Consider the following 14,843-nt stretch of genomic DNA (forward strand, 5'->3'; position numbering starts at 1 on the left):
TTGCATGCTCAAATTTGGCCATGTGCCCAATTTGAGTAATGAGGCAATTAGCACCAATAATGGGACATCAAACCAATCATTGGAACTAACTGGCAATCCTTACCTCCCTCCCTCTCCTCCGAGTTCCAACCCCCCTCCCCTCTGAGTTCCATGCTCCCCTATCTCCAAGTTCCAGGACCCCCCCTTTGCATTCCAGGACCCCTCCCCCTCGCGTTCCAGGACCCCTCCCCTCCCCTTCGATTTCCAGGACCCCCCTCCCTGTTCCATGCCCCCCCTCTCATCCGAGTTCCCCTCCGAGTGCAAGCATGACCTGTCCACCTGCCCCTTGCCTTCCTAAGTGCCGGCTGTAATTTAAAACTTGTTACCTCGTGGTCCGGCGGCAACAGTGAAGCGGAGCAGGCATGGCGCTTCAAACTGACTTCCCTTCTGTCTCAGCTTTTCCTCTGGTCCCGCCCTCATTTCCTGTTTCCGGAAGGGCGGGACCAGAGGCAGAGCTGAGACAGAAGGGAACGCACGCAGAAGCGCCGCTCGCCTTCACTGCTGATGCCGGACCCCGAGGTAAGAATTTTTAAATTCTGGCTGGCATGCAGGAAGGCAAGGGGCAGGCGGAGGACAGGTCATGCTTGCACTCGGAGGGGAGAGAGAGAAGAAGGGAGGCGCGGGGGTCTGGAGATTGGAAGAGAGGAGGGGCACGGAACTTGGAAGGGAGGGAGGGGGCGGGCGGGTCCTGGAAATTGAAGGGGAGGGGGGCCTGGAACACGGAGAGGGAGGGGGCATGAACTCGCAGGGGAGGGGGGCTGGAACTCGGAGAGAGGACCGGGGGGGGGAGGGAGGGAGAGGGGCGATTCTCCCGTGATTCTCTACTCACCTCCAACGTTCTGGGGCTGGCTTCCCTTCCCTTTCACTGATCCGCCCTCTGACATCATCGCAAGGGCGGACCAATGGAAAGTATGTTACGAACCCAGGCATCCAGATGCAGAACGTTGGAGGTGCAAATTATTATATAGGGTATAGGGTCAGAGAATAAGCTCAAAAGAAAAAAAACTGGCACGAATTCTAGTTAGGTCTGCTGCTTAACACTCTTTTTCCCAGCAGGGACTCTAAATCTACTTTTATAATTATCCTTGCAAACTAGACTTCAGAGAGGAAGGAACATCTCCCTGTGGGAACTATGGAACTTTCTCACTTAGTTCTTCAATTCAGTGCCTTTCATCACAGAAGTGACTCCTCTCCAAAGAGTACGCTTGTGTAAATCCAACGCAGTATCTTGAAAGCAGAGGCTGTGTTGGGTGCTCTTCTGATACTCTGTCTTCTTTCCGAATAGAAAAGAGAAGTATGGAATAACGCCTCACAAAAGGGTAAAAATAGAGAGGTGCCCAGGGCTCAAGCAGCCCTGTGGTACTTCACCTGATCTCCACTGTTAAGTACCTTGCCTCTCCCCCAGTTTTGGTGCCGAGAGAGATCCTAGCTAGGTTGACTCAATTTCCCCGGAGTGCAGGAGATCTCATTGAACTCCAACACTTAGAAGTCTCACCAGTACTTAAGGAGGGGAGGTCTGGCAGTTCCTTGGTGATGGCTTACCACTCTATAGGCATGAAAGCCAGCCTGGAGAAGAGTAAATGACCAAGTGCTACATGATTTGAGATCTTTACCCCGTGATTGGGAAGCAGTTCCTGAGAGCTATTGGGCACTGTCCATTAGGGTGTCTTTGTCACAGGCTCCAATTTCAGATCTCCCACAAATATTTGCCAGTGTGAAAACTCTTTCTGCACAGTAGCTGGACTCTATCTTTAGAGAAAGCTATTTCTAATTTGACTGCTTTTTTCCGGGATTCTCCATAAAATGCAGGTGCAGAAGGCTGTGGATTCATCTCATACCCACAAAATAAACTCCTTGGACCTCACATACTCAACCTAACTTTATCCAAGTTAACAAATGATTAGAAAACTTGGAAACTATTACTAGGGCCAAGAAATTACATATTTTGAATGTTCCTAAGTTACATTCAGTACCTCAAGTAGGAAAAAGGGTGGAAAGCTATGAGGAAGGAGCAGAAGTTCCTAACCTTACTAAAGGTAGTTCAGACATATCTGGGATCTCAGAAGAAGAAATGGGGGAGACTATAATGGCGCCTTTTGGTGCCTTTGTGTACCCTGTCTGCATTTTCAGAATAGATGTACAGTACAGTCTCGATTATCCACCATCTAGCACATCAGACAGACCCCCCCCCCCCCCCCCCCCAGTGACATAATTGTATCTTCTTCCATTTTCTGGTGTAGCAGAGGGAAATTTCACACCTAAGACTATTTGTTTCAGACCCAGGACCCTGCTTTTCCAGTCTTTGTTTATGCATTGTTTTCCATATTATCCAACTTTTCACTTATCCGACAACAAGTCAGTCCCATCCGTTTATGTTGGATAATTGAAACTTCACTGTACTATGTTCCTGAGCAGCTGAATATGCATTTTTCTTGACTTGTGTAAGATACAAGCCAGAAAAAGTTGTATCATGGCCTTACTTTTCTCAACTGTTTTTCTCACTGGCCCTACTTTGCTCATGTGTTTTCCTTGTAAATGTTTAATACCCTACAAGCCTTTACTGTTAAAAGTCTTTCATTTGATGCTAAAAGCTAAATGCTCAGGTTTAGTTCAGGGTGGGGGTGGGAAGCCTGTTGAAAGGCTTATATATTTGCATATTTGCATTAAGAGGAGCATTGTTTCATGATGTTTTGTTTTCCTTTTTTGTGTGAGCCAAGATGTTTTTCCTGCTGTAAAATCTCCCAGGATATTATAGATTGTGGGTTATGCTTTATTCTTTGAATATATGGAATATTTGTATTTCCCTTTTTATGACCTTTTACTGGTTTTCTTGTACAAATGTTTATACTTGTAGTTCTTTAAAAATGTATTTGAACAAACAAAGTAAAAAGAAATTTCACTTGTGAATATAGCACTATTGATGGATGAGCCCCACTGCAGTGCCATGCCATTCCACAGAGCCACCCAAGCCTGCCCTGTGCCCTCAGTCAGAGAAAGGCTGCTGTAATACTCAAAGGAAATGCCGCTTCATAAGGCTGTGGTGTCTCTTGGGGGAAGGGGGGCGACTTCAAAAGGGTTTGTTGTGCACATATGAAAGTAATGATCTTGGATGCCATGTGGGGCAGAAGCAGATTTTGACTAAATGCACAGTGATGAAGAGCTGAATTCCAGAAAAAGGGCCAGGTACATATCAACCACTCATACAAGCTCCTACTTCCCCCTTTGAGATCACGGAGCTGTTTCTCAAGAAGGAACTGACTACCAGCCCCCCCCCCCCCCCCCCACATCTCCTCAAGGTCTAACGGCATGTAACTAAGGAGTTTCTCTGACCCTCAAAAATCTCCAGCATCTTCAAGATCAATGGCTGGTATTCTTTCCTCTCAGTGACATCACAAGACCTGACCTCCATGGATGGATTATTCTCCTTTTCAGTAATTTCTCTTCCAGTTCTTACCTTTGAGATCTATTAGTTGCTCCTCTGACAAGGGATGGTTGTTCACTGGGTCTGTGCCATTCTCTGCAATGTACTTCTCAATCAGTCGCCGCTCAAAAACATGATTGGACACTGGAGACACACAGGGGTGCTCTGGGACCTCATTGGAAACTAGGGAATAAATGCACAAAGATAATATGGTAAGACAGAGATCATCTCCTCTCAACCATCCCCAATCTCAAACATACACCTTTAATCATCACTGCTTCTTGGATGTAGTTTTCCACTTTGTTGAAGTTTTCACAACCCCACCTTCTGAAACCAAGCAGATATACAAAACTAATGAATTCATCCTCAGCTCCCAGACAAGTTTCTTCTGCACAGCCTGTCTCCTCACACAACTCTATTCAATAGCAAAGTGATGAAACCTCTCTCCCCAGTAATAGAGCTGAGCTCCATGAAAACTGTTACATAAATTTAGTGCTATAGTCAAAGCAAGAAACAGTAATTAAAACACAATTTGTAGACGATCTATAGACAGAAGTACACACAATAAAACTAACCCAAATAAACCATAAAACCAAAAGCACAAGAAATAAAAAAAAAGAATGCAGCATCCCTTAGTAAAGCACAACAAAATAAATTATAAATAAAAATTAAAAACAGAGATGCAGCTAAGGTGAAAAACACACACACATAAAAACCATAATGTAAGGGAATTCCAACAGTTTACACGCAAACATGCTAACACATTTCATCAGCTAAAAAGAGAGATAAAACCAGGCCTTTAATGGAAGAAGTAACTAACTTGTTAGTCTTACTCACACACACAAGGAGTGACACTGGCTGCACATACTGCAGCAGGACATGTTTATCCACTCTTACCCTAGCTGATATAATATTTAACCATCTCTCTGATCTCATGTGCACCTTTCTTTAAATTAGTCACCTTATTTTCAAACTTCTCTTACTCTCTTACCTATCTATATGTTAACCATCTCTCTGACCTCATGTACAACTTTCTTTAAATGTCACCTTATTTTCTAACTTCTCTTCCTCTCTTACCTATCTATATGCTCCATCTTTGCTTATACCCTACACTGTCAATTAAAATGTTCTATTACATATTGTGTTGACATTGTAAGTAGTATACTATGCTGTATTATCTGAATATTTTTACTGCTGTAGTTGTCTATTGCTCATGTTTGATTTATTCTTATTGTACACTGCCTTGAGTGAATTCCTTCAAAAAGGTGGTAAATAAATCCTAATCCTATATAATAAAACACACCTCCAACGTTCTGAAGCCGAGAAAGTGAAGCCTTCAAGCCTTGAAGCATTCCTGCAACGTTCCGGAACTACAGCTTCAGAACATTGGCGGTGCGTTTTATTATATAGGATGTGCTCGGTGCTTTTCTGTAGCACATGGGGGGAATTTAATATATGCTGATTAAAGTGGAGGAGTGGCTGGAGGGGGGCAGGGGAGATAGGACAATTGCTGGGTGGCTGGAGGGGGGGCAGGGGACACAGGAGAATCGCTGGGTGGCTGGAGGGGGGGCAGGAGAGAGGAGATTCACTGGTTGGCTGGAGGGGGGCAAGGGAAAAAGGAGACTCGCTGAGTGGTTGGAGGAGGCGCAAGGGAAAAAGGAGAATCGCTGAGTGGCTGGAGGGGGGGGCAGGGGACAGAGGAGAATCGCTGGGTGGCTGGAGGGGGCAGGGGAGATAGGACAACCGCTGGGTGGCTGGAGGGGGGGCAGGGGACACAGGAGAATCGCTGGGTGGCTGGAGGGGGGGCAGGAGAGAGGAGATTCACTGGTTGGCTGGAGGGGGGCAAGGGAAAAAGGAGACTCGCTGAGTGGTTGGAGGAGGCGCAAGGGAAAAAGGAGAATCGCTGAGTGGCTGGAGGGGGAGCAGGGGACAGAGGAGACTCGCTGGGTGGCTGGAGGGGGGGGGCAGGGGAGAGAAGAGCATCGGTGGGTGGCTGGAGGGGGGGGACAGAGGAGACACAATCGCACCCAGCAGTCTCTCTCTCTCTCTCTCTCACACACACACTCGCATATGCACTCTCTCTCTCTTACACACAGTCAATCTCACACATATTCTCTCAAACATGCACACTCTGAGGAAAACCTTGCTAGCGCCTGTTTCATTTGTGTCAGAAACAGGCCTGTTTTACTAGTAAACAAATAAAATAGATCATATAAATATATATAGACAGAATAAACAAACCAGGAGAATGTGAGCACTGTCTCCACCCCTGGAAGAGTGTTACCATGGAGATAGAGGCTGATCTCATGGGATTCCATCAAACTCTCAACAGGATTTTTGTATTCTTTTGCATGCCATATTAACTGCCAAACACTTGACCAATCCTCAAGAGAAATCATTCTTAATTTTATCTATGCCATCAAAAGACACCCGATTAAGCATATTACTTTCCAGCTCAGTTAATGTAAACAAGTATTGCAGCTACCATGTTTATTGATAGTTATGTCTATGCATTCTAGCTGATATACATATCTTGGACTACATTTCAAAGCTGTGGCCTGATGAGATGATGCATTCTAGCTAACATGCATACATCTTGGTCTAGCTTTCAAAGGGAACGGGAAAGGAGATGGGATGTCTTTCTGTGGTTACAATCTTAAGGGCCCTGTTTACTAAGGTGTGCTAGCGTTTTTAGCTCACGCTAACATTAGACATACCCATATATTCCTATGGCGCAGCTTAGTAAACAGGGCCCAGAGTGGTTTACAGATTATATACAGGCACTTATTTTGTACCTTGGGCAATAGAGGGTTAAGAGACTTGCCCCGAGCTACAGTGATGCTCTAATCAAAAGAGATGTTAACTCTTGAAAGCTAGCCACGAACATATTATTATATGAACCATGTACATCTTGTTTGTTGACCTTTATATTTACAAAAACATAACTGAATACATGAAACAGGCACAGCATGAGCAGTACAAGCTTCCTTTACCTACACTGTCCCATTACAGAGAAGGCAGCAGCAGTACAAGCTTCCAAACACATATATATATGGCCCCACCATGGAATAGATAAAGCATGGGAAAGAAGAATGCAAGCTTCAAATACACACTCACTGTTCCACCATAAAACTAGAGGCCAGGGCAAGCTTCCCTCACAGTGCTCAAACATAGACAGGAAGAATAAATACTGGCAAGTACTATTAAAAAGATGGTGTTGGGGGGGCTTGCAGTTGTATAGGAAACTTGGGTTCATTTGCCTAGCTGGAAAGCATGCAAACTAATTTTATAGTAATTTTCATGCACATGTGGTCATATATGCATATAAATGGCCTGTTATAAAATAGTGACCAACATAATAAAAGCATGCACAATGACACAATGGCACATTCTTTGCCAGTAGGCATGTACAGGGGTGGAGTTTGGGCAGAGTTCATAAGTACATGCACAGATTATAGAACATACTAATTACTCATGCACTTGAATAATCTAGGTGTGAACATTTATATATATATGCTCAACAGCACCTAAGCAGACATCCACTTGACCTCTTAAACCAGATGCCCTATTATAAAATTGTCCTCCACACATGACTGTGTAATTTGCATCTACAGATTATGTGTGCAACATAGTAACATAGCAAATGACGGCAGATAAATAATGGAAGTCCATGGTACCTCAGCTTCTAGACAACTCTTTAGAAACAATAAGAGTAGGCCATGGATAGGTTCTAACTAATTCAAAATTCAGAGGTGTAGCTTAATGGTTGGAGCATCGGGCTGAGAACCAAGCAGTGGTTCTTTGTGATTTTAGGCAAGTCATTTAACTCCCCATTGCCTCAGGTGTACACTTAGATCGTAAACTCTCCAGAACAGGAATCTAGCTAGTATAACTCACTTTGAGCTACAACTGAAAAAGGGAAGGGAAAATGGGACTTGATATACCGCCTGAGGTTTTTTGCAACTACATGCAAAGCGGTTTACATATATTCAGGTACTTATTTTGTACCAGGGGCAATGGAGGGTTAAGTGCACAATGGCTTTCGTTTTCTATGTTAAAAAACAGATCCAAAAGCAAAAACGAAGCACTGAATGACAGAGAACCAATGCAATTAATGGGGAAAAAACACAACATATATAGCAAGTGTTAATTCTTTGGGAACACATTTAAAAAAATATTATGCCAATAAAGTTTTTGGAAATCTATTCCTGGAGAGGGGATATTCCCTTGGAGGGAGGAGGAATATTCTGAGAATGAAAAGAAATAAAAAAAACTATCATAGTATTGTATCAGCTCTAGGGATACGCAGCGAGAAGTGGCGTCGCTATGGAAGAAGGGGATACATCAGGAAACGAGAGGTTATGTTTTAGAGATTACATGGGGACGGAAAAAGTGAATATACAGCTGAAGGGGGTATATTATGGGAAGGTATGTAATGAAGGCAACATACAGCGATTATAAAGGAATACATATCAGGGGTTTATTATGCTGGAAGAAGATATTCAGGGAGTCGCCATAAAGGGAGGATGATACACAGTGGAAGGGTTATTATATGGCAGGGAAGACACACACAGAGGAGGGAGGAATTTGATGTGTAGCAGCTATGACGAGTGGAAGCTAAACAACGGATGGAGGCAGAATAAAAGACGGGAGGGGGGGAGTTTGGAAGGAGGGAAAAATTTCACGGGGTTATTATGTGGGGGAAAAAGGCTATCCGGAAAGAAGGGAATCCACAACTGAGAGTCCCTGAGCGACACTCACTAGAGCAGATAAGGGACATATTTCAGGCCGATCCGAGTCCGGTTTTGCTACCCAAGCCTCCTTCCGTTTCGGTTCTACCGGACACGAATAGGTCCTTTCTTTAGCGTGTCGCTGCCACGCGCCACAGGCAGCTTGAAGCGTTCCTCCGCTGGGCCCGCGCGTTGAAATCTGAACTGCGCAAGCGCAGCGATTTTTTTTTCCCGGTGTCCCGCTAAGCTCTGAATCGCGCAGATTCTGTGACGTATTTCCGGGTTCGTACTTCCTGTTAGTTCGCCCGTGACCTATGACGTAGAAGCGACAAGAAGAATATTTTTTATTATTATTATTTGCAATAATTTTTTTATTGAATTTGTTCAGTGAGTGGAATGAGTAGCTCCAGCGCGTGGGATGTCGGGGAAAGCACTTAGGTAAAAATGTTCTTCCCTCAGTTCCCGCCATTTCTCTGATGTTTAGGGTAAGTGCTTTCCAGTGATAGTGTTACAACTGGAAGTGACGTAGGTTAAGGGGTCGGTTCTCCTCCAGTCCAGTACAGGTTATTATAAGATTTAGAATTAGAAGTATAAGTGGGAGGCGTTTTTTGCAGGACAATTTGTATGTGTGATGCCAAAATTAATAAATATAGTAAGTGGCGAATATATACAGAAGATGACTTATGCTGTTCTTTTTCCAACCTGTGTGTGGGTGTGTTTATGACGAATGTAGCGAATGCAAAGGAGCAACTTTTGAACCTTTGTTTTTTTTAATTAAAATATTTATAGCCTGCTCCATCCCAAATTTCTGAGCGGGTTACAGTGAATAAAGTATTCTGCACTACTGGAATTGCTATTCTCATAAAAAAGAAATTGAACTTTTTAAGGGGGAGGGGGAAATTACCAAGCTGTATTAGACCTTAAGATAGTTGTGTTATATGTTACATAAAACAGCATTTCCCAAATAAGTCCTGGAGTACCCCATTGCCATTCAGGTTATCCACAATGAATATGCGTTAAACAGATTTGCATATAATGGACGCAGTGTGTGCAAATCAATTTCATACATATTCATTATGGATATCCTGAAAACCTGACCGGCAAGGGGGTACTCCAGGACCGACTTGGGAAACACTGACCTAAAGGACTTAGCACCACATCGCTGCGGGTTACGTGTAAAGCAGCTCATTACTACGTAAAAACCATAACGCAACTTGGGTGCAAGTGGTGTTATTGGTAGTAAAATAACCCCAGCTAAGCGGGCCTCACTTTAAAGGAGCTGCAGAACTGATCTAAGCCTCCCACCCCCAGGCCCGATCACACTTCCCCAGCCCCTCCTAAGGTCTCTCCTTCCATCAGCAAGGGCCTGTGGGCCTTGTATCTGATGGTCTAGTGGTCTGGGGCAAGAGCAATCCCCAATCACTCCTGCACTGCTGGCCCCGGGATCCAAAATGGCACTGGCAACCCCCCCAGTGGTTGTCTCATGTTACTACCTCTAGGGGGTCATGTTTCCACATAAGGGCTTCCTTTACTCTAAAATTACTACTACTACTTATCATTTCTATAGCGCTACTAGATGTACGCAGCGCTGTACACTTGAACATGAAGCATTTAGAACAAACTAATGGATTTTTTAGAAAGTAAGCAAGAAGACCTAGAAAATCAGTGTAGATCTAATGTACGTATTATTGGAGTACCTGAAACATAATGTAGAAGACGTACAAAATGGTCTAAAATTTACAATATTGGTAAAAATACAAGTTCCCATGTGAAACTAGACACAGCTCATAGGGTGAGGCATAAAAAGTCACTTTCAGTAAGAGATCCACTTTCAACAGTAGTATGTTTCCACTTCTTTCAAGAGAAAGAAAATTTAAAAACAAAATTCATAATAAGCCTATTCTGAAATGTAAAGGGCAGCCTATCAAAATATTTCCAGATATCTCTGTGCTTGCATTGGAGAAATGGAGAAGTTTCAAATCGTTTACTACTTGGCTTCAGCCCAACTATATGAAGGTCAAAAGGCATTTCCCTTTTGGTCTTCAGTTTGTATATATTTATTTAGAGGGTGCACAAAACTGTTATTTTTGGTTTCGGTCAAAACTGAAAATGTACCACCATGCCCCTTACAAATAAAAACAAGCCTCACTCGGTCCTCCCCCCCCCCCCCCCGTCGCATCCAAGCTAAAGCAGGCTGCAGTCCAGCATCACTGCCCCACCCCCAAACAAAAACAGGCCCTCCTCTGGCTCCCAAATAAAAGCGGGTTCCCCCATCGACCTACCTTACAAACTCTGGTGATCTAGTGGCCTCGTCGGAGCAGGAGCAATTCCCTGTCACTCTTGCCCATTCCTATGCCAGCCCCGCGTCAAAATTGCTGCCACAACTTCCCAGGTTTGTAAGGTGAGCTTGGGGGGGGGGGGGGGGGGGTTACGGGTGGGAGCTCGCTTTTGTTCAGATGGGGCATAGTGGGCCCAGTTTTCCTTCGGGGGCAAAATGGGGCCTGCTTTTGGTTGGGGTGGGGGGGGTTTCAATTTGAGTCAAAAATGTACTGGCATTTGCAACCAAAATAGAAACAACCTACTTCAAATTTCAGGCTTGTTTCAGCACTGGAACCAAAATTTGGTCAGCCCCTATATTCATTATATCTTCTGTTCAACGGTGTTTTGAGGTGTTTTAACAATTATCATGTCAAAAGGAAACCCCCTCCCCTGACAAAGAACTTGTGACTCCTTGGAAAGAAGTGAGGGCCAAGAAAAGAAAGATCTCAGAGAGCCCACAGTTTACTGTCTCCTCAGCAGCAACTCAGGTTTACTGTCTCCTCAGCAGCTTCTGTTGATTTAGCCCAAAATGAACATTCATGTGCTAGCCTCCCTGAAGAAAGTCTGGCAATGGAAGGTAACTCAGAGGGTTGATTTGTTTTGCCATTTCTACTAAAATAGTACTACTTTTGTTCCAGGCATATCACTTGAGTGAAGATATCTCCACAAATCTTCTGACTGTTAAAAATCCAAAGGGGAGATTCTGATGAAGATATGAGCCTGTCATTGCTTCCTTGTGTTATGATTCATAAGGCATCAACTCCTAATGATAGCTCTTGTAGGGGCTTCATTTATTTTATTTCATCTGATACAGTTGTTTCTATATTTTTTAAATTCTTCTATTCATTTATTTTTTCTCCCAGTTATAATTATTATTTTTAATTTATCTTTATTCTTATTTTCTTTCCCAGATTCCTTTATTTCTCTATGGAATCAGTGGCATGTGATTGTTTTGGTATGATAGGATGGATATTAAGTGGTTCTTTTCTTAGGTTCTGTGTTTAGATTGGTTGCTCAGAATGGCTATCTTCTTTTGGGGCCATCGATTTATGTTTGAAATCAATTTATTAGCACAACTGTTAAATATACAACAAGTCAAATCACAAATCAGCGTAACCATTGCATAGCAATAACAGCAGACATTCCTGATCATGTACAGATTTTTCCCCCTGTCCCTCCTTGCTTTTCCTTTTTTTATATATTTTCTCATACAATTATCCCACTCCCCTGTTTAAACACGTTTAACATGTCTTAAAGTAACTGAGGGCCTGGCTTCTTATAACCCCCGGGAGTCCATAACCTACCCTCTTTCCTTTTAACCCCAACAGCTATCCTGCCCCCTTCCACCACCCTTATGCTGAACTGAGTTACAGATAGTGGGCAACCAAAGATCCACAACTAGTCTCTCCATTACAAATCCAATTGGTTTAATAATAGGCTGCGAGCTCGACCAGAAGGAACTGTAAGTACCAGTCCCAAACTGACAAGAATGTTTTTTTTTCCTTTTAAGAGTTAGCTTAACATCTTGTAAACTCTATTGTGCCAATGCAAAAAGGGTACCTCCATTTGCACCCAATATTGAAGGAGGGCCTTTAATTCTGTGACTCCCATCTTGTGGAAGAAGAAGCATTCCCCTGCACTGGAAACCCCAAATTAATCAGATTGTCCTAATATCAAACCCACTGGATTCAGCCTTACATTTTGGCCTGATATCCTACTGGCTTACTGGATTATGGTTCTTCAGTAGTGTTGCACATTAGTACATCTCCACAAAGCATGGACCTGTCAGAGAGATTGGTAAGTACTGTTTTTATTCACATCTTTGGGGGGTGGAAGGGTCAGTGACCACTGGGGGAGTAATGGGCAGAGTCGTCCCTGATACCCTTCAGTGGTCATCTGGTCATTTAGGGCATCTTTTTATGCTTTATTCTAAAAATAGGTCTAGATCAAAACGTTGAAGTTTTCGCTCTAGACATTTTCGTTTTGTTCCATTATGGTTATAAAATTCCAAATATTAGGAACACCCTAAACCCACCATAATCCCACTGCCAAAACACCCCTGACATGCCCTCTTGTTATTTGGATGCACTGCACATGAATTGCATAGGTAAATGTCTGAAAAAACAGGTTTTGAAAATACCAATTTGGACGTTTTGAGAAGAAATACATCCAAATGCTGCTTTATGACACTTTTTGGACATTTTTGTCTTTTGAAAATGAGCCCCAGAGTAACCTGAGAACCTCCATAAGTGACAGAGAGGGGCATTTTCGAAAGGGACGTTTTTGCAAAATGGCGAAATCCAGGGGCAGGGAAACCCGTATTTTCGAAAAATCTTTCGTTTCGAAAATACCATCAGAGATGTCCAAATCCTTAAATTTGGATGTCCCTAGATTTGGACGTCCTTGGATTTGGACGTTTCTGACTTTCGGCGATTTTCGAAACCAAAGACGTCCATGTCAAAAACATCCTAATGCAAGCCATTTGGTCATGGGAGGAGCCATCATTTGTAGTGCAGTGGTCCCCCTGACATGCCAGGACATCAACCGGGAAAACCCTAGGGGGCACTGCAGTTGACTTCATAAATTGCTCCCAAAGTAAGGGAGCTATGCACGTGGGAGCTTTTCTGAAGTCCACCGCAGTGACCCCTAGGGTGGCTGGTTGGTGTCCTGGCATATCAGGGGGGCCAGTGCACTAAAAATGCTGGCTCTTCCCACGGCCAAATGCCTTGAATTTGGCCGGGGTTTGAGATGGCCGACATAACTTTCCATTATTGCTGAAAAACAAACCCGGCCATCTCAAACCCGGCGAACTCCACGGCATTTGGCCGGGCTAAACCGTATTATTGAAAAAAAAGATGGCCGGCCAGCTGTAGCGCTGCCGCCAACATAGATCGCCGGCGACGTTCGATTATGCCCCTCCATGTTAGTTTGTCCTCCTTCCTCAGATTATATGCTACTTGTCTAGCTCATTCTTTAGTGGAAAATTTTATTTCCTCATTCAGTTTTGGGAATTGTGTGTCTCTAATATTCCCCCCCCCCCCCCCCCCCCAGTACAAGAGGAAATGCATTGTTTCTCTGGGGTTGTACTGTAGGCAGTACCTGACTTCTTGTGGTTTCAGTAATACCACATATTTTTACATCAGGCTGAAGTCTATACATTTCTAATTTGTAGTCAGGAGACGATTTCCAGTTGCTGGCAGTGTTGCAAGTTACACATATACCTTGTAGCTGATTATGAAAAGATACTACCTGCACTTATTGAGGATCATTTTCAAAGCACATAGACTTACAAAGTTACATATATTACTATGTACTACTGGTGGGCTCTTTAATCCCCACGTCTCAACACACCTCCAGCAATGCTTCTTTTTAACCTCCTAAAACACTTAGGGGCCCTTTTAGTAAGCAGTGGTAGGCATTAGCCTGTGCCTGCCACGTGCTAAAAAGCACTGCCGTAGGACGCGCTGAGGTGTCCCGTAGTAGTGTGCTGATCAGCGTGCACTAATCCCTTGATGAATTATCAATACAAAGAGAATCACAGGTATTTAAGGCCAAACTACCAGGGAAAGATGAATTAGGAACACCGAACCAAAGCAGCTTGGTCTTGGAGGGATTCAATTTTAGTCTATATTGGTTTGCCCATAATTAGATTTTAGAAATACAGCATCTGTTTTATCATTCTTCTTTGGTTATGTTCCTTGGTGTGATATTTGGTGGTTTTTTTTTCTGAGCACACAAGGAGACTGTCCTGGGCACCAGACCAGGGAGATTGATGCAGTGCTGCCCATTTGACTGAGTCTTTGATTCCACAAGCACGTGAGCTCAAAAGATGCACTATTTTGTCTAGTGACGGACCTGCCTCTCTGGGTTCTGACCAGCCATTGCAGAGATCTTCCTTGTACCGCAGGTCCTTTTGAGAACAGGCTCATAGAGACTCTGAATTTTTGTATGATGTTCTTGCTGTAAACCACTTTGAATGGGTTTCCACCTTAGCAGTATGTACAAGTTTTTAAAATCAATAAGTCTGTCCACCAGTCATCGCTGTTCAATGATAGCTGTGAAATCCCTAGCGATCCCCCTCCCCCCCCCCCACCGAAGTCTGAGACCTAACCCAGGAATAAAAACGTAAAGCACTTGTCACTGAAGCGAATATACAAAGAATTAAATAATACAGTTCTGGAGACCGCACCTTCAAAAAGATATAAACAGGATGGAGTCGGTCCAGAGGGCAGCTACTAAAATGCTAAGTGGCTTTTGTCATAAAGTGTATGGGAACAGATTTAAAGATCTCAATATGTATACTTTGGAAGAAAAGTGGGAGAAGGAAGATATGA

The 14,843-nt window shown here is 43.6% G+C and overlaps 1 protein-coding gene across 1 annotated transcript in view; it reads right to left on the reverse strand.

Moving 5' to 3' along the window:
- LOC115461372 (pre-mRNA-processing factor 19-like) overlaps positions 1–8,446 on the reverse strand; it is a 34,672-nt gene extending 26,226 nt beyond the window's left edge. The window contains exons 1-2 of the mRNA XM_030191136.1: positions 8,222–8,446; positions 3,494–3,643 (exon numbers count right to left, since the gene is read on the reverse strand). Coding sequence (XP_030046996.1) covers positions 3,494–3,643; positions 8,222–8,240 — 169 coding nt within the window. The 5' untranslated portion in view covers positions 8,241–8,446. The remainder of the gene's footprint in view (positions 1–3,493; positions 3,644–8,221) is intronic.
- Between the last annotated feature and the right edge of the window lie 6,397 nt (positions 8,447–14,843).

This window comes from Microcaecilia unicolor, chromosome 1 (genome assembly GCF_901765095.1).
Source record: "Microcaecilia unicolor chromosome 1, aMicUni1.1, whole genome shotgun sequence".
Lineage (NCBI taxonomy): Eukaryota > Metazoa > Chordata > Amphibia > Gymnophiona > Siphonopidae > Microcaecilia > Microcaecilia unicolor.